Source organism: Acanthisitta chloris, unplaced genomic scaffold (assembly GCF_000695815.1).
Source record: "Acanthisitta chloris isolate BGI_N310 unplaced genomic scaffold, ASM69581v1 scaffold7994, whole genome shotgun sequence".
Taxonomy (NCBI): domain Eukaryota; kingdom Metazoa; phylum Chordata; class Aves; order Passeriformes; family Acanthisittidae; genus Acanthisitta; species Acanthisitta chloris.
In genome coordinates, this window is record NW_008670937.1 from 42,620 (window position 1) to 68,206 (window position 25,587).

Below are 25,587 nucleotides of genomic sequence, written 5' to 3' on the forward strand. Positions count from 1 at the left end.
GATTTGTGTGACCACTGTTCTCCAGCCTGGCTCTGCAAAGATGGATCATGTTTGTAAAAGATGTTCTAACAACATTTTCTATTTCAGACTTCTGGAGGACCCTGAGTGGCTGTCAAACACTTTGCCACTGTGCCATGTGGTCTTCTGTAGATTAATGTGAGCTTTGCCAGTGTGTAAGCTTTACCAGCTCCAAACTGAAAGGCAGATGGTTGTAGTTGCTCTCTGCAAGGTCTTAGACTATAGTCAACATGAGGTTGGAATTGTTATCTGCCTCTTGGGGTGAAGTTGGCTCATGTCTGGCCATAGTAACTGTGTGTACAGTTGCAAAAGAAAAGCAGTCAATAAACCAAAAGAGACTAGACTCTGTGTTACCGGAAGGAGCAAAGTTCTGCTTGATTTCCAATTATCACTTCTGGTTTACACCAACTGGGAAACCAAGTTCCATTACACCACCATCCTTTGAAATTTTTAGTGCTAGGACTTCTCAGGTTTGCTATTCTATTTTGATGCTGAAAGTAACCATAAGGCAGAGTGATGCTTAGTTAATAGAAGTAACGGTCTTTGGAAGCAGTTTTGAGACAGCTCTTAGCTACTGGGACAAAGCCAAAACTTGAAGCATGTGGCTTAACATGTGATAAAGCTCAGCTCCACATGTCCTGCCTTGCTGTGACCTTGCTCTGAAGTGCACTCAGCTCAGAATTGGGTGCTCAATCAATCAACAGTAAAGAAAGTACTTTTCCATGGATTGCTGCTCTGTGGGTAGTCTCTACAGTGCTGCCTTCTTTGCTGAAGCTGGATGTTTTCCAGCAACATCTGGCACGACTACAGAGAGGCTGGTAGGTGCTTGATACAAGTTTTACCTTAGAAATATTTTGGGCTCTAAGTGCTCTAAACAGAAAAATGTGGAAAGCAAAATAATGCCCTGACAAAACTGGACAAGCCATTTATATCTTTTTGGATCATGTAGGATGTGTCAAACTCACTTATCTGTAGGACACATCTCCTAGAATCAGTGTGAATAATTTCTATTAGAGAACCAATCAAAATGATCCCACATAATTTTAGATTTTTATTGACTTTTTAATGGCAGATGCAGTACACAAAATATTTCCCTATTCTATAGCATACACATATGAGACAGTATTAACTATATTTTCCATTATTTAAGCTGCTAGTAGCTCTTCAGCAGCTTGATAGCTGCTTTTTGTAACCATTCCTGATGATATTTTTCTATGCTCTCACTGCTAGGGATACAACTACAGTATCTTCAGTACTGTTTAACCAGATGCCCCCACTCCCTTTTTTATTTCCTGATTGTTGTCAAACTCTGCAGATACACCTAGAACAATTTTTCCCTAAACACTCAACTCTGTGCTACTGAGACAATTCTGGTTTTGTGGAGAACAGAGCATGTGACTTCTACAGGTAGCATGAGCTCAATACCATTGACTCACTGCATAAAGAGATGTGGTTTGCAGGATATTGAGGGCACTGCCTTGACACTTTAGTTAGGGTACCATGCCTAAGGGAGAGCTCCTGGGAACCGTAGAACATCAGCAGGACAGATTATCAGGTCATGAGGCTGGAACATAGGGAGGACAGTGCTCTTCAGAGGGCAGATATTCCCCTGACCAGAGCTGCTACTGGTGTGCCTCTGGGAGTAGCTGTGATAAAGACTACCATCTGAGAGCAGGACAAGGAAGAGAGGCAGGTAACATTCCCTACAGAGAAAAAGGCAGAACAAATAATTCCTGTTCCCCAGCCAGAGGTCACCTTAAAGAAAGGAATAAGCAACTTCGGAAGCTGAGGCAACTGAAGTTCTTCTGGCCAAGTACAGGAGAATGCAAAGTGATGCACCTAAAGGAAACTGGCTAGAGAGAGCAGGGGGGAATTCATATCCCAATATTTGACTCTGCTTAAAATACTATACACTGTATATGGCCCCAAGGCAGATTTCCTGACCATTACTGCTTCTCCAGCAAAGCTCTCAGTCTGCACACAGCATGAGTGAAGGCCTTTAAAGGAAAATAATGGTTTATTTACAGGGTTTTTTTCTGGGCAGAGGTGTTTGGTGACAGTAGGATACCTGCTTCTGAATGAGCTCTTGACCCTTTTCTGGATGCATCTGCACCAGGTTGAGCTGGGGAGAAACTGACCTCCGGAAAGGATAAATGTCACGGACATATGTCTGCCAGGAAAGGAGAAAAGTGTATTTTAAACAAATGTAGCTGTAACAGCATCATTCAGTAGAACAGAATAAAAGGCCCTTTAGCCCTTTCTGAAGGGCAGGGGCTTTCAGACAGTGTAATCAGAGGAGAAACGTGCTCTTTTTCTAAGAAAACTAGACATGAATGACCTAAGAGCCAGGTACTCCTCTTCTGCCTCTTCTCTCTCCTGTCAAATTTCAATCACCACACACAATTAAACACCCAGGATGTGGTGCTCACAGGACAGAACTGTCTATTTATGCAGCACATTTACCCCTTTGGATAACCCTGACGTTTAAGAAGGAACAAAGCCATCTGGACCTGACCTCTGCCTTACCTTGTTGTAATGAATGAGATTCCAACGCTTATCCATTAAAAAATAATGAGAAGACTGAGTTTCAGGTATGTTAAAAAACTCCAAACACTCCTGAAAAGGAAGAAATCAAAACATCCTGTTACTTTATAATTGTCTTGTACAAAGGCCACAACATCCCAAAGAAGAATATCCAGCTAATAACGTATGAAGGCAGAAACCTCAGTCAGGCTGGTATACTCTTCCAGCATTAGTTCTAAATCTATTTTTTAATCATAAAGCAGCTGAATGTGCTTGTGATAATCAATGGATGCTGATATCACAGTCCTGAAGACTGATGTTACTTATTTTGATGTCATTATATCACACATATTTGTCTGACTGTATGAGCCACATGGGTATTGCAGCTTCCATTTCCATACTATATATTTATCAAGCTTTAGTGATAGGTGATGTGCGGAGACACTGAATTTCTGATCCTTCAAAGCACTGAGACATGATTCTCATTAAAATTTGGCATAATTGGACAAACTGAAGGCTTTTAAAACCTGTTTCCTTGTGGCTCAGTTAAAACCATCCAGGAAATCTTTGGCAGAAAGGGAAAGTGACCTCACATCTCCCAGATCCCAGAATATCATTGTGGCTACTGAATCATCATTTTCACTCTTGATCATTCTGTTGTCTTCAGATAAAACCAAACATTCAAATGATGGATGCATTTATTAAAAGGGTGATATACTGCAAATACCCAACAAGCTGCAGTGTCTTCAAATGTAGTTGAATTTGTGATGTTTTGGCTGGCTGTGAGCTCAGAGCATTTCTATTATCCTTTCATAAGGGATCCTGTTTCTTGCAACCAAGCTCCCCTCACAGGGAGGCAAAAATGCCCGTCAGCAGAACTTCCCAACACCAGAACAGGATGATCAGGCAGAATGGATTGCTGACATACAGGTATGCCAAGCAAGTGTACTATTAAACAGTTTGTCCAGTTCAAAAACTCACTCCTACCTTCAGAAGAGCCTCAAACTGTGTGTCCTCATGGACTGGTAACTGTGTTGGGATGTCACACTCATTCTGTCCATGCACAACAAGGGTTTTTGTGCCTAAAGGAAGAAAAGGAGTTGCATTCTCTCTGGCCTCTATAATTAACTCAATTTCAAGAGACTGCCCATGGAGGAAAAGTGGTAGTTAAAATCCATTTCTGGGCAGGCAGACAGTCCATGCCAGTCCTGTCTGGAATGCATTGGGTAGTGTTAGCATAGTCTCATACTTCCACAGTCAATGAGAAATCAATTTGTTCCCTAAAGGATGAGCTGCCTTTAGCAGCAACTGTCACTCTGAGGAAGGAACAAACGTAAAAGGTCAAATCCGTTTTTCAGCAAGATATCTCTTGCCTGACTCATGATGGTCGGAATCTGAATGGTAACAGTCTTACAGTGATCATCCTGCCAGCCTTTCACAGCCCAGCTGGCACAAAGGTTTATGCTGAAAAGACTGTTCTAATACCCTTTCTCTTTGCTTCTTTTAGAGCTCTTAAAGTGGCTTTCTGAATCTCGAGGAATAAGTAGTAGAATTTACTGACTGAATACTCAAGTCAAGAAAAACTGACTGAGAATATGCAGCCAGTTGTAAGAGGTCTTTTTCTGATCCAGTTTTTGTGGATCTTTTTGGTAGGGAGGGTCATGAACTCGGAAGTGAAGGAGATTTAAAGACTCATTTCTTATACCTGGCATCGAGGCAGTCACCAGCAGCTTCACTTCGCATTGTTCCTTCTTCATAGTCTGTTTGAGATCCTTGAAGAAGAGTCCTTCAACATAACCCACCACTTCCCAAAGGAAGGTGAGTGTGGCAGAAATGGCATCCATGCCCCACTCACACGGAGTCCGTACAAAATACATGATCAGTCCTACCTGCAGGTAATCAGTAAAAGGAACATCAGGTTGTACACACTCTTAACTGCAGAGCATTGTATAAACACAGAATGAGAGCATTGTTCTACCTTTCTTCATTCAGAGGAATAAACTCATTAGACTTACATCCTGAAAATTTATGCCTACTGAGGAACAATCTGCCAGTACTAGTCTTCCTTTTTCTAGAGAGCATGAGGATTGGGGCAAAAAATACTGCTGCAGCACAGCCTTAAAAGCCATTGTAAATGAGGAAAAGGGAGAACTTCTGCAGTAGGAGACTTCCTATGCCTTCTGCTCTGGTGGGCTGCCATGTAGACACCACACAAAAAACAGAAGGCTCCTTGGAGTACCATATATCTTGTCTACTTCATCTTCATGCTTCATGTAGCAAATGCATTGGCTACAGTCTTGAAAGAAGCTGCTAGATTTGCTTCAATAGGAGCTCTCTAAGAGCAAAGCACTTTCTGAATGAAAATTAAGTAAGATAATTAAAGGTTTCTGGTCTACAACTCATTGTCTGTGGTTCAATTCAGAAATCCATGACAGGTTGCTTAGAGGTTTAATAAAACATTAAATGTTCTTTTCCCTCTCCTCAGAATGACTGAAAGGCTGGTGTAAACTGGTGACTTGCCCCCACAGCCAGAAGCAGATGTGAGGAAAAGCTAAGTGCATTTATTTCCTTGCAGACTGTGACATTAACGTTTTAGGAGACATGCAGGCAGAGGAGAGATTCCAGGCTGCACAGTGGACTCACAAGCTACTCACCAAGTAGTTGAAGAGGATGTGAGATGTCTGGGCAGGAAAGTCTCCAATGTTCAACAAAAGCTTCCTTAACATATACATCAGCTCATCCTGGAAGAAATGTAAATTATTTTTCTTTCCATCAAAAAAATGCAGAATAGATTTCTTCCTTTTGTACTTTCTGGTTTTGTTTCTTCCCATTTTTCCATATTCTCTTGTTCAGCTTTGTCTCTCAGTGCATGAAGCAGAACTATACTCCTGTGTCTGCTCCCACATATTGCAAAATAAGGCCCAGGACACAGCACCCAGGCCAGTGCCTTTATTTTTATATCTCAGACAGGCCAGTATCTGCTGTTGCAATTAGTACTGATGGTAGCATCCTGATTCTGCACTCCTATCCATGTGATAATCCCTGTGATGACTACCTAGATGATCTGTGAAATCAGTTCAGCTCACCTCAACAGCTGTGGCTGCTGGGTAGGAGGTCTGGGCAGAATCTAACTTTCCCTCCTTCAGAGGCTGCCTGCCTTAAATGTAGACTAATACATTTCTTATGGTGGGAAAGGCTGTGGAGGGGATGGGATCTCATTGTCAACTAGCGACAGACAGATGGTGTCATAAAATGTCTTCTATGGCCCTCATCTTCTAAACCCACAGCAGATTTGAGCTAGTATTAAGGGCATGAATATACAATCAGTACCAATGATACTTCTGGTGATAGCTTCCAAGGAAATACACCTGCTGTCTGTGTTCTCTACTGATGGTTGCAGTAGGCCTATGAAGAGATGGTGAAACAGCAGGCTGCAATAGCTGACAGGCTTCTGAGGCTGGACAATGTGCAGCTTCCATTGCAAAGGTACTTAAACAACCTCTCTGCCCAGAGAAGTTGTGGCTGCCCCACCATGGGAGTGCTTAAGGCCAGCCTGGATGGGCTTTTGGGCTACATAATATAGTAGAAGGTGCCCCTGCCTGTGGTGGGGTGATTGGAACTACATGATCTTTAAGGTCCTTTCCAGCCCAAACCATTCTGTGAAGTAGAATATGGTGGACTATGACTGAGAAATTTCAGGAATAGTGAGGCCGCTAAAACCTGATTACTCAAGGAACCAAAGGGTAGCCTTTCCTGACCTTTGTCAAGGTTTAATATTCATTTTGTAGTCAGGTTCTTAGGTGATGGCTTGAAAGATGAGGACAGTGATATTATTATACACCAAGTGTGCAGTTGAGAAAATGGTATGGAGAGTCTCGCTGCCTCTCATCCAGTCAGAAACAGTATGCCTCTCTTCCATAAAGCTTAGCCATGCACTAGAAAGTGGTGTAATAAGCCAGGCCACCCCTGTCTTTCAGAGAAAGCTGAACAGAGTAGCCTGAGTGGAGGCAATATTTGCCTATGTTAGACAAAAGGGTTGTTCAAAGCTTGGCTTAGAGCAGGTCAGATCCTTAGTGGGGATAAATCAGCTTTGTCCCATTTACATCAGTGGACAAAGACTGAAGCCAAATGATGATATGCTATATTATAATAGCAAATGTTCTTCTCCAGTGATGTCCACAGAGTGATTCTGCTTGCAGCTGTGATCCCCTGCTCTGAGAAGCTCATATACCTGCTGGGGAGAGGAACAACGTTACCTGTCGATTGCTGATTGTGAGCTTCTCAAGGAAATGGCGCAAAACTGTAGAGGGGTCTTCAATTAGGCAGTTCCACAGGACCTGCTGAGCAACAGCACTTACTGCAAGACAGAAAGGAAACAATGTCAGAACCATCTCCCTTAGAGAAGCCTCAAACTGGTACACTTAGGCACAAAACATTCCTAATCTTCTACCCCAACTGTCATGTTTTTTATTGAAACATACAAGAGCCTCTCTGATACACTAGGATTTCTGGTCACCAGTGCAGTAATCTCAATAATAATAATCACAGGTCTAATATGTGAACCTTAGCTAACTACTGGTGATATGACATGAAGAATTTCACCACTGTAGTCAAGGAGTAATAAAGAAATAACTATTTAGATTCATAACTCCTGATAGAGAAAATCTGGCAATTGAAACAGATAAATTCATGTACTTTTTCTGTTCATGCATAGAAGTTTGGTTTCATGGTGATTCATCAAATGATTTTGTCTGGTATTGGTGAAGAGTATTAGGTAGTCAGCAGAGAATTGTGTTGATGAGCAACTCCCCAAAGCGCAATTAATTGCAATCCTGTGAAGGTTAACAACAACAACTGAGAATTATTCATTATTTTGTTTGCAGTACTCAGCTGCTGATCACAAAATGACACATTTATTATTTAGATGGCTGACTACATCCACCCAAAACTAAATACAAAATGTAGAATAAAATTAAATGTGCAATTAGCTGACATGACAAGTGATGAGAGATGATGGAAGGGCAACAGTCCACCATGTATTAACATTTTAGAGAAACAAATACATCACAGACCATAACCAAAATATTCAAGTTGTGGTATTCTGTTTGTCATAACAACAAAGAAATGTTGGTGGGAACAGACCTCTGGAGTTCTCTAGTCCAAGCCATGCTTGGAGTGGGACTGTCACCTACACCAGAATACGTCAACCACGGCTTTGACTAGCCAGGGCTCAATAACCCCTGTGCATGGAGAACCAACAGAAATTGCACTATGCTCCTGGTTATGAAGTTCCTTCCCAGCTTCCAACCTGAACTTCCCAAGTTGTAACCTCTAAGTTAGTGCTCCTCTAACTCTGTTTCCTTGGGTCACACCAAGGAAGCCCAGCTTCTACAATCACTCCTCACAGAACATCTATGTTAAGACTCTTACCATCCTGGTATGCCTCCCACCTTTTCAGCTTCTCAATATTTTTCCTGAATTGAAGGGTTTTTCGGGCCTCAAATGAGAAAAAAAACCCTCAAAACCAAACAAGAAACATGGAAAGAAAAAAAAAGGAAAACCCCTACATAGTCACATTTCTGTTGTAAATCTACTTTCTAATAGTTTTCAAACAGGTTTTGCCACTCCTGAACAAGAATCCCTCGAAGTTTAATCTAGGTCAGTACCAGCTACTCCATCCTCACGGACTTCTCCATCTTCCATCAAATGGACAATGGGAAGCACTGCTGCACAGATGCATGCTGGAAACACAGCCTGAGGTGGTTGGGGCACGTGATGGTTTGGAGTGTGCTCTGTAGTGTGTTCTTCATCTGGAGCAGTAAGAAGAGTGGAAAGGGAGTGTTAGGGAATAAGCTGTGATACTATCCAAGCAGATTAGATAATCATTTATGTTAGGGGCTGTACAAACAGAACAAATTGATATGCTGTCTCATCATTTGCAAGCACAACAGATTTACTGTTATCTCCAAGAAGAAACTGAGCTGCCAGCCAACTTCTTGATCAAGATTTTTCATTGTAATTATATAATTTTTCAATTTACATTTCTCTTCTCATAGGCAACCCAGTTCTTTTTGGTGAAATCCCTTTTCATTACCAGTTTTTAGATAGAGAGCTCTCTGTGGCACTACTCTCCAAATGGAACATGAGAGGCAAGAGAAGACATTGTGACAGCAGGGGTGAATAAAATAGTGCAGGGCAGTAATTTACTATAAAGTGGCTCAAGCTTGGGAATATATTTGGCAAAAGGAAACACCACATCTTTATGGATAAACAGCAAAGGTTTCCAGTGAATAAAATCTTAGGAAAGGAGACTCTAAAGTCAAGTCAACCCACCTTCTGCACTGACTGCTGACCGCACTGACCAGACAGAGCCACGGCGGAAGGAATAGTTCCTGTGAGATGTACTGGAGGTGCAGGATGGACTCACAGACAGACGGCGGGAGGCCAGGTTGGCAACTTCTTCTACTGACAAAGAGAATAGGAAATGTCAATCCAGATCCAGCTGACAGACTTTAGGGACCTTTCTGAAGGACAGCACTTACAACCAAATCAGAACATTGAAAATTCAAGTCAGGTAACACTCTAAAGGTACAATTTAAAATCTGTAAAGATCAGTCGGATAGATAACTTGAACACGCTTTGGGAACCAGCAGGACATTGTTCCATAAGAGTGTTCAGGGCTTGGATGCATTACACTGTAACTGCATCAGCTCTGTACTTCTTTTCATCCAATCCCTGTTAACCATTGTGGTTGTTGGTGTGTAGCTTTTCCTAAGAATTGGGATTTCTGTTCACAGATTTCCCAATGTAACCTTAGATCTGAACATCCCTGTACTTGTCTAATGGCACATGCCTTGGAATGTCTTTAATGAAGTCTTTATGCTCTATTAGCCTCGATGAGTAAGAATCCTCACCCAAAGACTAACCTTTTCATGTCTCATGTCATGTAACTTTCACTGTCTGAGTGTTTGGTACTGAGGTTGAGCTGGTCATCTGAGCTTCCCCACTAGTCACCATAAAGGTAGAAAACTCCAGGGGCAGTTCAGCATATCCTAAGCTATGTGTTTCAAGATAGATACTGCCACTGGGTGATACCTCACACCCTTTAGTCAATTAAGAGTTAAAATTAGGAAAGACATATTTCATTCCTAGCATTGCATATTCTCAGTGTGTTAAATCCTGCAAGATACTGTCATCTTTGAGATGCTGAATGATGGCAAGTTCCAACTCAGTGGGGGGAGATGGGTTAAGGGGCTTCATCACACACTGAGCACTCAATACATCTGAGGTTCTGTGTTTTTCTTGCACTATTTTTTAAATACACTTTTTCTTAATGACTTGGACTCTTCAACAAATGGATGTGGTTGTGACATTTCTAACACGAACATCGCCCCCCTAAGCAGTGCTCTGTGTTGGTGGGAAGTGCTCTCAGGTTCCTGGAATGCAGTTCCTGGCCCCAGAGCACACCTTCTTCTTCCTGCTCTGAGCTTGGTGTGCAAGATGGCTCATAACAGGCCTCCTGAGTGATGGGGATGGCAGTGATGAGACTGGCTTCCCGGCCCAGGCGTTTCTTCTCTTCCTCCTGCTGCAGGTTCTTCAGGATGTGCTCTGCTCGCTGATGGGAACGTGACACAGCTCGGGCTGAAAATGACTTCTGTTGGAAAGAAAAGAGAAGAGACACAGCCTGAAGCTGTTAGTTAAGATGCACACCCCCTGATTTTCTGACAGAGACCTCAGTGACATTCAGGAGCTCAGTTTCTAGACAAATCAGACTCATGCCAGCTGAACAGAGATTCACCAGGCGACTCTTCTTGGAGATATGTCTACAATAAACCTTGATGCAGACTTCTCTCAGGAGATACCACATGACTGAGTGCAGAGAAAATGGTCTGTCAGGCAGTTCAAGTAAACCATTCTTCTCTTGGAGAGAGAACAGCTGTGTGCTCCTAAGATCTGAGTTACTGTCTCCCACAGGAATATGAGGTGCAGCACAGTACCTCACTGAACAAATAGAAAAGCCTTATGCCCATGTGTGTCCTGCACAGACTGTACTAGACTTTTTTCCCAGCTGGGAAAGAAAATCTCAGAGTTTAGTCCACATCTTTTGGCTTAACTTCCCGCATACCACTACAGAGAAAAAGCAGTGATTACTCTCATGATGTCTGCTTACCGACTGATCTTCATTTATAGGATCTTGCACACTCCCACTGCACTGAGGGACCCAGGGAGGGTCAAACATTGGCACAGATGGCATACCCAGCACAGGAGAAGGCAGAGTGAAGTTTATACTTGGAGGAGGGATCTAAACAAAGACATGAAAGATATTTTGTTACAGCAGACTAATACTGTCAGTATTGTTAATTAAACATGAGCCCAAGATATTAATCAACTCTGCAAATTTTTCCCACCTCCATATCTCACTGGATTGTAACACCATGTATGACAGACACTTCTTTCTCTGATATCCTTCCTGATTTGAGTCTCCATTTATAATCTCCTCATTTTATACAGCTCTACACATCACCTCCCCCACTAGTGTGACTTACACAACCATTTTTTTCTCCAAACAAAGTTTCAGGTAACTTCACTGCAGTGTGTCATTACACATATATCCCACAAGGTGAGAAGTAAATGTCACCATTGTGCTTCATGTGTTCTATGTACCTTAAATATCTGCTGTGCTCCCTCTTCCATCCTTGGCCACACTTGGTACCTAAACCTCCAGAGTGTGTGGAATTTGAGAATGGCATTCAGTCTTTGCACGGTCTCTGGATGATGAAATTCGGACATCAGCATGTCAGAAACAGCCTCTGGCACTTTGACAGCACACAGCAGGAACATGGCAGCTGCAGGGAGAGAACATCTGATCATCTGTTTTTCTTAATAATGTGTTTATTTGACAAAGAAAAACCACAGCTGCACACCCCCCCACCTAAAGAAACCCAATCTTGGCCACAGAAATGAGATCAGGATTCTACCAGGCCTAGCAAAAGCTGTTCTGCTTCATGTGTGATTCCACCTTTTGGAGCCACACAGCATTACATGAGAAGCTTGTAAATCCTTCTGGAAAGCCTGCTTTTAAAACAAAATACACCTTTGATCTTCTAGCCTGGAGAAGAGGAGGCTCAGGGGTGACCTTATCACCCTCTACAAGTCCCTGAAAGGAGGTTGGAGTCAGGTGGGGGTTGGTCTCTTCTCCCAGGCAACCAGCAGGAGGACAAGAGGGCACAGACTCAAGCTCTGCCAGGGGAGGTTTTAGGTTGGATATTAGGAAGAGATTTTTTACAGAGACAGTAATCAGACATTGGAATGTGCTGCCCAGGGAGGTGGTGGATTCACCATCCCTGGAGGTTTTCAGGATGAGACTGGATGTGGCACTTAGTGGGCTAGTAACCATGGTAGGGTTGGACTCAATGATCTTTGAGGTCTCTTCCAATCCTGTTGATTCTATGATTCTCAATAACAATCTCAGTCATGACTAGTTGAAACCAAGAAGCATCTCTTGAAGTAACAGGTCTAATTGAATTTGGCTTTCAAAGATTTCAATTCCAAGTGATTTCTGTGTCGATTAATAAGGCTGGTGTAACAGAAGCTCTGCTTTCCCCTTGGAGCAGAAGACAGTGCCCCAGTAGAGGTCACCTGCCTATTTTCATGGGTGAAATCAAAAAGAAAAGTTCTTAGTTCAATGGGCTCTGTGCAATGATCATAATCTGCCTCAGAGAGAAAACAGAATTACTATGAATTGCAAGGCAAAGGACCAGCTCACGTTGGAAAACAGCACAGCAGAAGTTGAGCTGACTCATTGTGGAGGAATGGCTATGCGAAAAGGGACATGATCTTCTTGAAGCTGACAACCCAGCTGGTAGTGTGGTGTGAGGCCTACAGCAGCTGTGACTTAGCCTTGAACTGCTGATAAGGAGCGAGCTCTGCCTGGCAGAGCTGGCTCTGACCGGCTCTGAGTCCGGTGTCAACAAGCTCCCTGGTATTCCTGAAAACATCCTGGAATGTGGACAGACATCTGCTTGCTCCAATCATAAGTTTAACCTGGACACTGGGACAAGGGCAATAAACCAATCATGTATCCGCTGCGCTCGCGTACTCTGTGTAAATGTCTATATATATCTTGTAAGTACTAAGAATAAAGGAGAACGACCATACTCATATTGAGACTCATCGTTACTCCAGGTCCGGATCCCACTCCAACAACTCATAGTTGTTTCAATGGATTATATTTGAATATAGACAGACATTAGTTAAACTCCAGGCTGATGGAGGCCAATTACTGTAAATGGTGTCTGAGGGGCATTATGCAGGAGACAGTTCTGAGGGGACAGGATTGCTGTGGGAGTTCAGTGGGTGTCAGAGAATCCTTGGCTTCTTTGACCAGTAACTCACCACAGAGCACTGGAGACAATTTCTCTAGATTTGGTGGGTGTTCCTCCACAGTAGAAAGAGGACATTTGCCATCCTGTTTGCCTTAACACATTTCAGCAGGTGCCAGCCACGAGAGCTGTGCTGATGGGAGTCTGCCTAAACGCTGCAGGAAAACAAGACTACTCTCTGACTGCCTAGGTCCTGTCCTGCCCTACAAAGGCTCCCAGTGCTGTAAGGACTTTCCAGTTTCACCAGATCAGAGAACTTTCTGCTCTCTGGTCTTTTCAGTATAACTGTGCCAAGTCCTAGTAGGACTGATGTTAAGTATGGGCTGATGCTGGAGCAATCAACAAATACAGCCTTGGGAGAGGTCAGTAGATGGTGCTGTGGTACATTAACGAAAGAGGGATTTTCTCCAGCTTCTGGTTAGCAACATTCAGGGGTTTTCAGGGGTTGACCTTGATGAATGTAATTTATGCTGGGGCCGAAATCACTCTCTAGTAAAAAAAAAAGCTACTACAGACCCTCAAAATGGATTTTATTCTTCCCGTCAGGATAGGTAGAAAGAGGAAGATGTATCTCAGAGGCTGCTTTGGAAGAGCAGCAGAATTTGGTCCCATTCCCTTAGAGCCATGCAATTTTTTTATTAGAATCATAGAATCATTATGGTTGAAAAAGACCTTTAGGATCATTGGGTTCAAAGAGTATACAAAATTATTCCCCCAGAAAGAGACTTGAAGGGGAGAAAGGAGTACTGATTCAGGTAGCTTATTTCTCTTTGGTATTTTGCTTCCTTCTCCTCTTGTCTGCACATTTGACCTGGGAAAGGCAAAGGTGAAAGGGAGAGTATAGAGAAGACCTGAGACAGTCTGAATCTAAATCATTTCCATGAAATAAGGTTCAAGCTCATAAAAAAAAAATCATATTATATATTTCTTTATTCTTATATATTTATTACTAGTCTGTAGCAATACATTTCATCCCATGTCTGGGATTTCTTTTTCAAGGTAATATATTCTCACAGGTATACAATGTCTTCTGTTGTAAAGATGCCTCTCAACTACATGTCATCAACATCTGCACAATTTAAAACCAAATGGAAATGGAAAATTCAGATAAATACCAGGCCATAAGACTACTTACTGAGCATTGCTGCAGTCTCCATGCAACATGAGAATTTTCCTTTCAGTACAACAGAGGAGCTGTGACAGTTCCCCTCTCATTTCCTTTCTCAGATTTTGTATCAGCCCTCAGCTGGTACTAACAAGTTCAATGAGGCAACATACAAAATACTTCAGTAAACTCATTACATTGAATCTGTTTCATCTGCCTAGAAACCCATCTGAACACAAATACCAATTTTGATGCTCTCTATCCATACAACACAACCAGGGTCTGATAGATTGCCCTCCTGATCCTTCTGACCACCTGTTTTGTACAGAGGTGAGCATGAAGGTCTATGAAAATAAACAACCCCCAAGAAACTCTGTGATCCATTACAAAGATGTCTTGCTAAGTCCTGTGATCTACTGTGAGTTGTGCAACCAGGGTAGATATCCAAAGTGGTTTTGTTCTCTTACCTGCTGCTCCAGCCATGTGTTCATCCACACTGAGCAGGAGCTCCCACGCTGCTGGCTGGATGTCCCCATACATCTCTTCTGTGAGGATAGGAGCTGCCTTGATTAGCAGTGACAAAGGTGCAGGCGAGAGGCTCATTACCTGCAACAAACCAAGCCATGCCTGAGGGCTGAGCTGTGCAAACTATCTACAGGGAACAACACACTCACTAATTTAACCCTAGTTTTGGTCTGCAGATTACCCATCAATAACCTCTAGGTTCAGCCATTTCATATAATGCTCCACAGAAGAACGTTGCTTGCAGGCTACACTGAAAGAGCAGTGTTTGCAAGCTAGTTCCTGGAGTCTTTTTCTTGTCGGTCTCATCACCAAAACACTGATAAAGAGGACGAAAGGAAAGCCAAAATCTCCCAAGGTGGTGCACAAACAGTGATACACATCCATGAAAATCTCACTAAGAATAGGCCTTTGTAACTTCTTCAGGAACACTAAACAAGTAAGACCAAAGCAAACTATTGCTGTAAAGTGACAGGTCGTACTTAAACACATCTGTGGCTTTTTAAATATTTTTAAAGAGTTTTTTTTTTTTTGTTTTCTTCATATCCCCAGCTTTGCTGCAAGTGTCACTATGGAAAGCCAGAGACTGCAATTTAATGGAGCTACATGTTTAAAGGATTCTTTGATTGTGTTAAAGAGGCTTGGGAAACATGCAGGGCTGAACTGATTGATATTCAGGAACAGTTCTTCACATCAGCCTGGAGATCCATATACATGTTCCTTCTTGTTGCAGTCTAACCTGCCATCTATCTATCAGCCACCCTAACTATCATATAGCCTAGTCAGTACCTGGTGCCTGATGTATTTTAGCATTCCAGAGTCCTTCTTCCCTTCCAAGTTGATATCGATCACTCTCTTTTTTAGAGAAGGAGTTCTTAAGCATGACTTGTCTGAGCACTGGAAGGAAATAAAAAGAAAGTGGAGTTTACATTTAGATTTCCCAAAATGTGGAAAAGGAGATCATGTACAAGAGAAATTTCTATACACTAGAAACCATCTGGTATCAGAACTGTAGCACAAAGCCTTCTTTGCTGGCAACAGGCCTGGTATCAGTGAGAGGACATAATCTCATCCATTTTTCTTCTGTTTTTAACAGTGCTTTTCCCAGTAAAATCTTAAGGCAAAAGCTAGGAAACCAAATGAAGTATGTAAATGTGCTCTGTGTAATCCTCGTAGGTGTCACATTCATCTTTTTGTTAAGCAGGTTAGAGGCAAAAAGTCTACAGTTTCCCTCTAAAACATTACCAGTGGAAGTGTTTAGTGAGTAAAACTCATAGATTTCTCATAGATTCATAGGATCACTGAGGTTGGAAAAGACCTGTAAGGTCATCAATATTATCCAAACATTAATCTAAAACTGCTGAGTCCACCAGTAAACTGTGTCCCCAAGTGCCACGTCCACATGTCTTTTAAATCCCTCCAGGGGTGGTGACTCCACCACCTCCCTGAGCGGCCTGTGCCAACGCCTGACCACCCTTTCTGTGATTAATTTCTTCCTGCTATCCAACCTGAACCTCCTCTGGTGCAGCTTGAGGCTATGCCCTCTTGTCCTGTTGTGAGTTACCTGGGAGAAGAGGCTGACCCCACCTGGCTACAACCTCCTTTCTGGTAGTTGTAGAGATACAAAGTGTCCCCTGAGCCTCCTTTTCTCCAGGCTTAGCCCCACCAGTTCCCTCAGCCACTCCTCATAGGACTTGTGTTCCAGACCCTTCCCCAGCTCAGTTGCCCTTCACTGGACACTTCAATGTCTTTCTTGCAGGGAGGGCTATCAAGAAAAGCAAAAATTATTAATTAACTCTCCTGCAGTGAGATCTGTACAAACATCGTACGTGTGTTTGTAACAACCTTACTGTTTCCCAAACTTTTTTCCTTGCTGTTGCTTAAAGGCTCTGATGGTTTGATGGATGATGAAATGTGTACCTTTTTGTCTTGTAGTTCAAAGCTGGAGATGAAACAACGCACAGTAATGCACAATGTTCTTTTTCTACCTTTCATGAACACTGCCAGCTGCTCATCTCCAGCCTGCCTTCTGTGGAGGAAATGACTGCCTCTCTTTCTAAATTACTAAGTGATACACTAGTTTTCTGTGCCAGAGGAAATATATGGGTGTTACAGTATTTGGGAAAGGAGAAACATTAGCTGCTGTTTCATCTGCTCTGTGCTTTCTTCCATACAAATACCCTTCAATTTTCTAACTTGACAGGAAACAAACAATCTGCTGGTTGATGAAGAAACGTTATGAATTTGTCTCCTACTCCTTCATTTGCCACTTCCAGGGATGATAGCCTCCTTACCAAACTGAAACCTTCATGAGACTTTCATGAACACTTTTGTTTTCAATGTTACTGCAGAGCAGTTGAATGATTCTGCCATTACAAGTATTCAGAATAACTGTAGTCTGTCTGCTGTGGTCAGGAATATGAAAGTATTAACCAGCTGTTGACATGATTCAGTTGGTGCCTGGGTGGGCACTTCACTAAAAGTGTGTTTCTACTGAAGTTAAAGGCACCACTTATTAGGCTAAAAAAGCACAATACTCTCTGCAAATTCTGCTGAATTGCTCATTAAGAGTCTCATTAAAGAGGCTGTAACATTAAAGATTAATGTATACAATTCTTGCTACAGCTCTGACAGCTCAGACCTGAAAGAAATTACACAATATTTTACAAGAATTTTCAGAGTAATTTTTACCAACAGATGACAAAAGAACATGAAAAAAAAAAGAGACTGGACTCCACAGGCTTATAAGTACAGGCCATTAAAGAACATCCAAAGTTGGTTTATAAGCTTTTAAATGATCTTATCAGCAACTAAGATTCTTCGCAATCAATACAGGTTATGTTCCTTCCATTATGCTAAATGACTTAATAGTTTTGGTTTCTTTACAGCAAAGCTATGTTTAGGAAGGGCTGTGTTCATTTTGTCATGAAAGAAATGTATGAGTACATTAGGCAGACTTTGAAGGTAATTATGACCTGCCCAGACAAATCCCAAAACATTCTGCTTTTTCCAATTACTCACTTCCTTTTGTTTTTTGCCTCTTGGTGCATTGTTCAATGTGCTGTTTTCTCGCAGGGAGTCGACTGTGTCCCCATACAGGAGCTTGATGGCCCGGACGAGGCGCGCACAGGACCGGCTGTGGTGGAGGTAGCAGTGTGGGTGACAGTAGTCAATATGGGTACATATGAAACTTTGCTGGTTGCATAGTAGGATCATAACCTGGAAAAAGAGAATAGTTACCTGTAGAAAAGGGAGTTACATGGAGAGCTGCATAGGGCAGCCAGTGATGGGGACAGTCAAGCTAACTCTTCCACAGCTGAACTGGGAAGGTGTGAAGCTCAACATAGCTTTTTTAAAAGGTATGTGTGTCTGTGCAGAGCTCCATACTTACAAGGGGTTTGCAAACTAGCTAGGCATGGCTAAAAAACATTAGCATTAACAAAGCAGAGACAGAGCTGCTGCAGATGTGTATGTTTGGCTGGTGGCAAAATTCAGGCTGAGGAAAACATCATTCTCTCAGTTTGTAGAAAAGCTGTTGTATCACCACTCTGAGATAGGGGCTTGGGCTGGAAACTCTCAACTAGTAAATTGTCATTAAAGCTGCAAACCCATTAGGTTCAGGGGTTAGTTTCCTTCAAGGAATGCAAGAGGAAATGTCTCAGTATGCTCTCAAGCAGGAATAAGTTGTGTGAGTTGTTCTTCATGTGAATCCCTCACTGTGCTTGGGGTAGACCCATCCAGCCCAGCTCTGTGTTAGCTGGCTCAGTTACTATTTCTACTGGTCTTGTCATATAGCAGCAAGAAGCTCTAAAACACATCTAGAAACCAGAATAAATATTTGGGCATTAGCAATTCTGAGCCCTGCTTTGCTGCACCAACACTACTAATTAATTAAAGACAGCCTTGGTAAGTCTACACCTGAGTGTCTGCTCTCTGGTGTAACTCAGAATGTTTCTTCCCAGAGAGCAAAACTCACAGTCCAGCAGCTCTTTGTGCATTGGTCTTCATGCTACACACAAACCCAGCTTGTCAGTAGCAATCTGAGGAAAACACACAGTCACCCCCAAGCCATTCACACTGTAGGTCTTAAGTGGCCTTTGTGAATTCTTCTCTTCACCCCACAACCTAATGCAAAACTACCAGAAAGAAGCTATCCCACCTTTTCCATCCACTTATGATCTGTACAGCTGGAGGCTGCTGGCTCTCTCAAATAAGGCTGCCGCATCATTCTCAACCTTAAAATACTTGAGCTTCTAAAAACTCAGAAGCTTAATTTGAAAGACCATCTGTGCCATGTATGTGGGGTTCTTGTCTTTGCCTGCCTGTTCTGGCCTCATGTTGTTATGGGGTCTATCAGGAATAGCTCAAGCCATTAGTGTTGTATCAATATGCAAATGGTATAAGCCTGATCAGCCTTGTAGAGCCTTTACCCAGCCTCTGGTTCACTTTTACAACTTGCAGTTATGGCACACTGACGCAGAGTGAGGACATCATACTCCAGGCTGCTGCAAAGGACAGGTAAAGGAAATGCTGGTGTCTTCTAGCTGCAATTGGAACCAGTGATCCTTTTGATTGGCTTGCTTGTGACCATCAAGTAAAGCAGACTTTTGTTTTTCCTGTAGTGTTAGTGGCCATCCCCCCACATATTCTTTCTAACAAACAAAAAAACCAAAGTTCTCATGTGATAGTGGTACTTGCATGGCATTAACTGGAGCAGATGATTTTTCAAATCTTCCTTCCTCCTATGCAGGCTAATCACATATAAAGTGAGGAAAACATCTCGAGTCTCCTTCAGCATTCATGAGTCCATGCATCCTCCCACACTGAGCAAAGGCACCATGATTTATCCTAAGCTGCTAACTAGGGAAGATTCCCTCATCCTCTAGGTATTCAGCACATGTCTAACATATTCAGTTTACTACACTGGAATTTCTAAATGAAGTCTAATCATTACCAAGAGCATGACAGAGAAGCGGGGTTATTGAGGTACTCGCTTGGAAGACATGACATTGAAGTTCCCTTCTCTGCCACCCTCTTCCAAAAAAAGACAACTATTAAGAACTGCTCCTGACATCAAAGTGTTAGGTTAAGCCAATTCACTTTTGGCATGTCTAAATCATGGGTACAGAGATTGCCAAAATGGGTGTTTTAGACCCTGCATCACCAAACCACATCTGCACCATTGTACTCCCTGTCTGTTGAATAGAGTCAAAACTATGTAAGACCCTGTTGGGTTATACAGGTAGCTTCTAAACTGCCATGTCCCAGAAGCTGAGAGCTCAGCTCACACTGTAGCCCATTCTGTTGCTCTCCCTGAACTATCCACTACTAGCCATGCTGGGCATAAAATACTAAGCTGATGGATTTTTTCAGCTGAGGTAGCATGGCTCTCCCTGCACACCTAGAGATAAATAGTCCCTTTTCCCTTAAAAATTAAATATATTAAATAGAAGAGGAAGCAAGACAAAAACTTTCTGGTTTCAGTCCTTTTTAGAAATGGCAAACAGACAATTTCCAAAGGTTGCAGCTTACTTACACTTGACATCCTTGATGCTATATGAAGAAAGCACAGACTGGGATCTGGTTATTGCCAGCACAAAGGTTTTCCTACTGAAAATGTCATCCTTGAAGATCACTGCCAGTGACTCGTACTTACATGCAGCCACGACATGTTCCGGTGATAGTTCTCCTCTGTGCCTGTGTTGCTCAGCACCTCAGGTTCAATGCTGGGCTCACTCGCACTCCAGGGGCTCCCTTCTTCAAAAGAAAAATACCCAAAAGGTGGTTGTTTTATTGCTCCCTATGTACTTTAAGACTAGGGACAGCACTTGTAAGCCAGGCCAGCCTTGTGGGAACAGACGGAATATGTCACACTGGAAAGACTGTTTGGACACCCCTCCCCAATCCTTGTATCTTGCTGGCTTGACACTTACAAGAACTATTTTGACATGGCCCACAGGCCACCTTGTCAGTAGCAAACATTGTTCCCTCCCTGCTTTTTTCTTTGATGGAAGGGAAAAGAATAATCAAAAACCATCAGAAACAAATTCTTTGCACTATTCAGATGCTGCAAGTGGTTGGTTTAGTGATCTGCATTGACTGGGCTCTGTGGTTAAAAATGTAAACAAAAAGCCCACCAGAAGTGGCATCCAACTGAAATGCCAATGGGCATAGACATTGCTAATTGCCCATGGAAAGTGCTAATGTCATGGGGATGAAAGGGGAAAAAAATCCTGATTCTAGCACACTAGTTCTGAAGAACTCAGCCAAGGGAGGGATTTCCCTGGGAACTTCACTGATCTCTGTGTTTCCTCTAGCCATTTCATACCCTATGGGCCTCCTATAAAACTAACATTAATGTTAGATGCCTAGAGATGAATTCTGGTTTATCCTTTCTTTCTCCTCTTTAAGTGAACTGTGACCTGCCAAAGTCTATAGAATGGGCAATCCTATTCTCCATGTTCACCTACTGAAGCATCTTTTGTGCAACATAAAAATGGCCATTAAGCGTGGGAGGTTATTTCAGCTCCAACTGTATCCATAGTTTTCGGTTAATGCTCTTAACAGAGGAAGCTCCTTTATTTCAACTGTGATGGACATTTCCCATGGCAGGATGTTCAATTCATTTTCATAGGATAAATTTAAGGTGTTCCATCCTTCTAGGACTAAGGAAGGCAGTAGACTGTAAAAAATACATGTATATGCCAATATGTAGAAGTATAGTATGCAGCATGTAGATGTTATGTTCTACATATAGGAATATATATTTTACATGTCATATGACATGGCTATAGCATCATATCCAACACAGAATATGAAGTACATGTCCATACATATATATACATATATATCTCACAAATCTGTTGCTATGGACAATAAAATATCATATACGCATATGACCTCATGTATTCATAATACCATATGATTTAGGGGTGTGTGTATGTGCATATACACACGTGCATGTGCTCCCCTAAAGACAGCAAGCATTTGGCTGGCAGGCACCAGCATTCCAAGAGTTCGTGCTCTAACACGGAGCGCTGAATTGACAATCTGTTCACGGAGCTGACGCTGCACACAGGATTTGGACCATGTTCCTGCCAGGCCCTAGTCCAGGCAGTCCCTGAAGAAGACTAGATTTTTCCTAGCCTGCTGGGGTGGGGATCTCTTGTCATTTCTAGCTGTGCTGCAATCACGTCAAGAGTTTAGGTCCTGTCTAATGTCCCCTCCCTTTCCACCCACTCATCTAAGTTACCTATATCAGTGACAGTGTCCCTGCTGTGGGACAGCTGCAGCTCCTCATTCTCAGACTCTGAGTCCTGCCGTGATAACTTGGTGCTCTTTAGGCTGCCGGCCCGGCGAATGCTGGAAAGGGAACCCCCCTTCTTCACCCGGAAACTGCGGGTTCCTTTAATCTGGAGCAAGCGGGAGCCTCCTATCCTGATCTTCCTGCTGGGAACTGTATTAAAAGAATAAAAGAGGACTTTTTTCCCCTTAATTTTTCCCCATTTAAAAAAGAAAGAGATCCTGGCCCTCCCCTCCCTCCCAACCCTTTGCTGCCAGCTTGTATTGCAGCGTCTTTTCTTCAACCAAGGAATGTGGGACCAGAGGCTCCCTCCAAAGCCACCGCCAATGCAGCTCTCTCAATCAGGCAGTAAAGATGCTTTACAGAGATATATTCAGCACTTCATTTCCTGGAGACCTGGTACGTCACCTCAGGCCTTGTCTGTATTTGGAATTAGCCCTTGTTCAACCACCAGCAAGCAGTGTCATCTGCTGTAACAGAAACCCAAAACATGGACAAGGAAAACCTACAATTCACACCAATTTGAATCAATTCCTGCCAGCAAATAGGATCTGCCCAATGGATGTAAATTGCAGTTTTCTTTGCCAGCCCTTGGGATTTATGTTAGTGCAGAATCACCTCTTGCTAGGGATAGATGGCTGAATCCCAAGCATGAACAAGGCACCATGGACAAACCTATTTTCCCTGTGGATCTGGGTTCTGTAAACCTCACTGAGCTCTGCAGTAGGATCAATTATTTATTCATACAGCACGTGTGACTGCAGAAGGGGAGTCTGCTTCATGAGGTTAGCACGCAAGACTTCTTTGAAGTAAGATTTGCATAAATCCGTGTCTCTGCATGTTACTCTTCATCATTAGAATGCTTTAGAGGAAACGGGAGCATGTAGATCCTCTCCTTCAGACAAATCAGCAGCTTTCAGGCAATAACAACATCCATTGACACTCTGCATTGTTGATGAGCACAGACATGAAATGGTTCAATGTTCAAAGCACCAACTGTTTGCACTTTCATTCTCCTCAGTTCAAAGGCAGTACATGGCAGCATGTCAGTCCAAATGTTGCAACACTCAGTCATTTTACTGCAGAACTAATCAGGCAAGGCCACGTGTGATCAATTGCCTTTTGGTGTGTGGTTGGGAATGAACAGGACATTTTGGATAGCAAGGGTAAGCAAAATATTTAAATAGAATTGTGTTTTGGCTTCAGGAAAAATCAAACAACTTTACTTCTGAGAATGCCCCTAATTCCTCCAGAAATGAACTCCCACTCTCAGTTCCAGTGGCTAATGTCCTGGCTGAAGACAGCTGGATACGTTTTGAAAGCTACTTCTCAGTCCTCATGAATCAGTTGGGCAAGTCACTGTTGAGTGACCAGAGAATCTCCCTCCAAGTGGCCATGCTGAGCTCCTTAGCAATCACTACTGCTTGAATCATGTTCAGATCAGCCCTCCAAGTGCCAAGCCACTTGAGCACTTGTAACTGCATTTCATGAAGTCTGTAGAATCCCATTTTAGCACTCAAAGAGTACACATGATCCTCTGAGAGCCTGCATCTACCTAGCTGTAGTGTCTGTATTTCAGACCTACCTGGAGCAGATTCTATACAGTAAACTTGTAGTTTTTGGATAGCTGCTAAGCCATGCCTGGAGGGAGCAATGAGAGCAAAGTTTTTAACACTCCAGAAAAAAAAAAGAAAGGAAACAGATTAGTACTCATCAAAGAGGTTGAGATATAGAAACCTGTCACTGCAGGCAAAAAAAATTAAGTTACATTCACACAACAACAATTTCTTATCTAGAAGAGTGTAGATTATGACAGATGCCTCTGCATCTCTTGTGTTTGGCCCAGGTGGATCCCCAGAAGAATATGCTGTGGCCAGAGAAAAGAACATAATTATTGTAATTTTAAAATATAACATTATATTGCATTTATGTAGCTTCTAAAATACTGGAATGACATTTTTGCTAGAGTATATTGGCATATTAGGGTTCCTCCTCCCTACCATAGTCCATTCTCCCATGTTCAAAATGCAGTAAAGAGGCAGCTTCAATAAAGGAAAGCTATGTGACACCATAGGGAAAAGGGAGAATGGAAAAAAAAACCCCAACTGGAACTGAAGGAAAATGTAGCTTAACAGAGTCAAGGATGCAGAAAGTTAATACTGTCTTTGCAAAAATAACTCAATTCTGCATTATGCCTGTTGCACAGTAACATGTGAAGGAAAAGCTAAGTCAGCATTGTCTAAGAAAAATAGGATAGTTAGAGACTGGCCACCAGCACTTTCCAGCAGGACTGCATGCTTGGAGGCTTTCTCCCACTCAGGTAACATCCCAGTGGATTGGACTACTCCCTGAAAAGCTGAGAACTGGTTTCAAGTAATTGTCATAACTATCTTCAAAACAACCCCAAACCCAAACCCAAGCTTTTCCTCATCTAAATAGGTAGAGACATCTTATTGCACTCATCTTAGACTACCAGGCAGATCATAAGGCTGTGTGCTTGTCTGGTCTGCCAATATGTCAAGGACACACAAAATGAGGTTGAGCATCAATTTATCCAGCTCACCCTTCTTAGGTGGGTACCCAGCTGTCTTCACAGAAGTAACTGTCCCATCTGACACACAATTGTGGAGAAACTTTTATGCCATACAGGTCTTGAATGCATTTCTAATAATTTCTCCAGTAATTGTGGCAGGGTCACAGCTGAAGACAACACAAACTTCATCCAAAGCTCCCTGAAGTCAATAGAAGGTACTTTGAATCACTAATAGACATTATAGTTCCTAGAGGATAACCAGCCACAGGCTCTGCTCTTTTCAAACAATCATCAAACATTCATCCTTTTTGAACAATCAACAAAATTATCATTCAAACACCTGCACCTTTAAATGGCTATTATGAGACAGAATGTTTTCTAGGAAACTTGTTAGAGGGAAGAATCATTTACAGGTAACTGTCTGGCAGTTTAGTCTCTAATTGCAAATACACGCGATGACTGCATATTGTATTGCAACACTTGTACCTTCAGATAGTGAATTTTGCATGAGATGGCTCAAAAATGGGAACAATCTGCTATTCTCAGAAAACACAGTGAGCTTGAAGTTTGCTTGTACAGTGTACACTATGTTGGTAACATCTGCTAGCCATCAAAAGCCACACAGGTGTGTATTTTTCATGTGGTAGCAAAGAATTCAAGAGATCAAGTGATCAATCACTAATTCTGTGAGATGCCATGACTTCCAAACCAGTACTGACTGTCACAGGAAGATACTGAACTTCCTTCTAATTTGTGGTTTCCTCAAAGTGAAAAACTGTAATCAGAACCAAAAAAAACCCCACCCCAAACAAGAACACTTTTTATCTTTATTTTTAAAGTGAATCAAATAGTAGTGCTTCTCTCAGCATCCCACTGAGAGACGGTTTCAAACAAGGCATACTCCTTTTTGGCAATCTTACAATGCTCTCAGTCGGTTTCAGTCATAGCACTGTTTTATAAAATTTAACATCTTTGCTTCTCACATTTGTCATATTGAAACCTGAAGGCCAGAAGCATCTCTGAAATGATTCAAAGCCACGTGACTCCACGGCTGCCTGCTTTATAACACAGTCTATGCAAATGAAAACATAACATCAAGCGCCACTTCACAAGCCCTGAGAACACAGAAGCCTTATTGTGCTGACAAACCTTTTTTCTCCTCGAAGCCAGCCTCAGATTTGAGGGTGTGGCTGCTGCTGTG

General features: G+C 42.4%; 1 protein-coding gene across 1 annotated transcript in view; it reads right to left on the reverse strand.

The window, feature by feature from the left end:
* Positions 1-25,587, reverse strand: part of UNC80 (unc-80 homolog (C. elegans)) — a gene marked incomplete at its 5' end in the record, with an annotated part of 127,435 nt that overhangs the window by 39,520 nt on the left and 62,328 nt on the right. Inside the window, 17 exons of the mRNA XM_009073891.1 lie at positions 2,087-2,188; positions 2,545-2,634; positions 3,529-3,623; positions 4,247-4,430; positions 5,196-5,282; positions 6,798-6,898; positions 8,208-8,351; positions 8,875-9,003; positions 10,009-10,195; positions 10,712-10,843; positions 11,206-11,387; positions 14,496-14,634; positions 15,340-15,447; positions 17,572-17,769; positions 20,207-20,307; positions 21,803-22,006; positions 25,536-25,582. Coding sequence (XP_009072139.1) covers positions 2,087-2,188; positions 2,545-2,634; positions 3,529-3,623; positions 4,247-4,430; positions 5,196-5,282; positions 6,798-6,898; positions 8,208-8,351; positions 8,875-9,003; positions 10,009-10,195; positions 10,712-10,843; positions 11,206-11,387; positions 14,496-14,634; positions 15,340-15,447; positions 17,572-17,769; positions 20,207-20,307; positions 21,803-22,006; positions 25,536-25,582 — 2,230 coding nt within the window. The remainder of the gene's footprint in view (positions 1-2,086; positions 2,189-2,544; positions 2,635-3,528; positions 3,624-4,246; positions 4,431-5,195; positions 5,283-6,797; positions 6,899-8,207; positions 8,352-8,874; positions 9,004-10,008; positions 10,196-10,711; positions 10,844-11,205; positions 11,388-14,495; positions 14,635-15,339; positions 15,448-17,571; positions 17,770-20,206; positions 20,308-21,802; positions 22,007-25,535; positions 25,583-25,587) is intronic.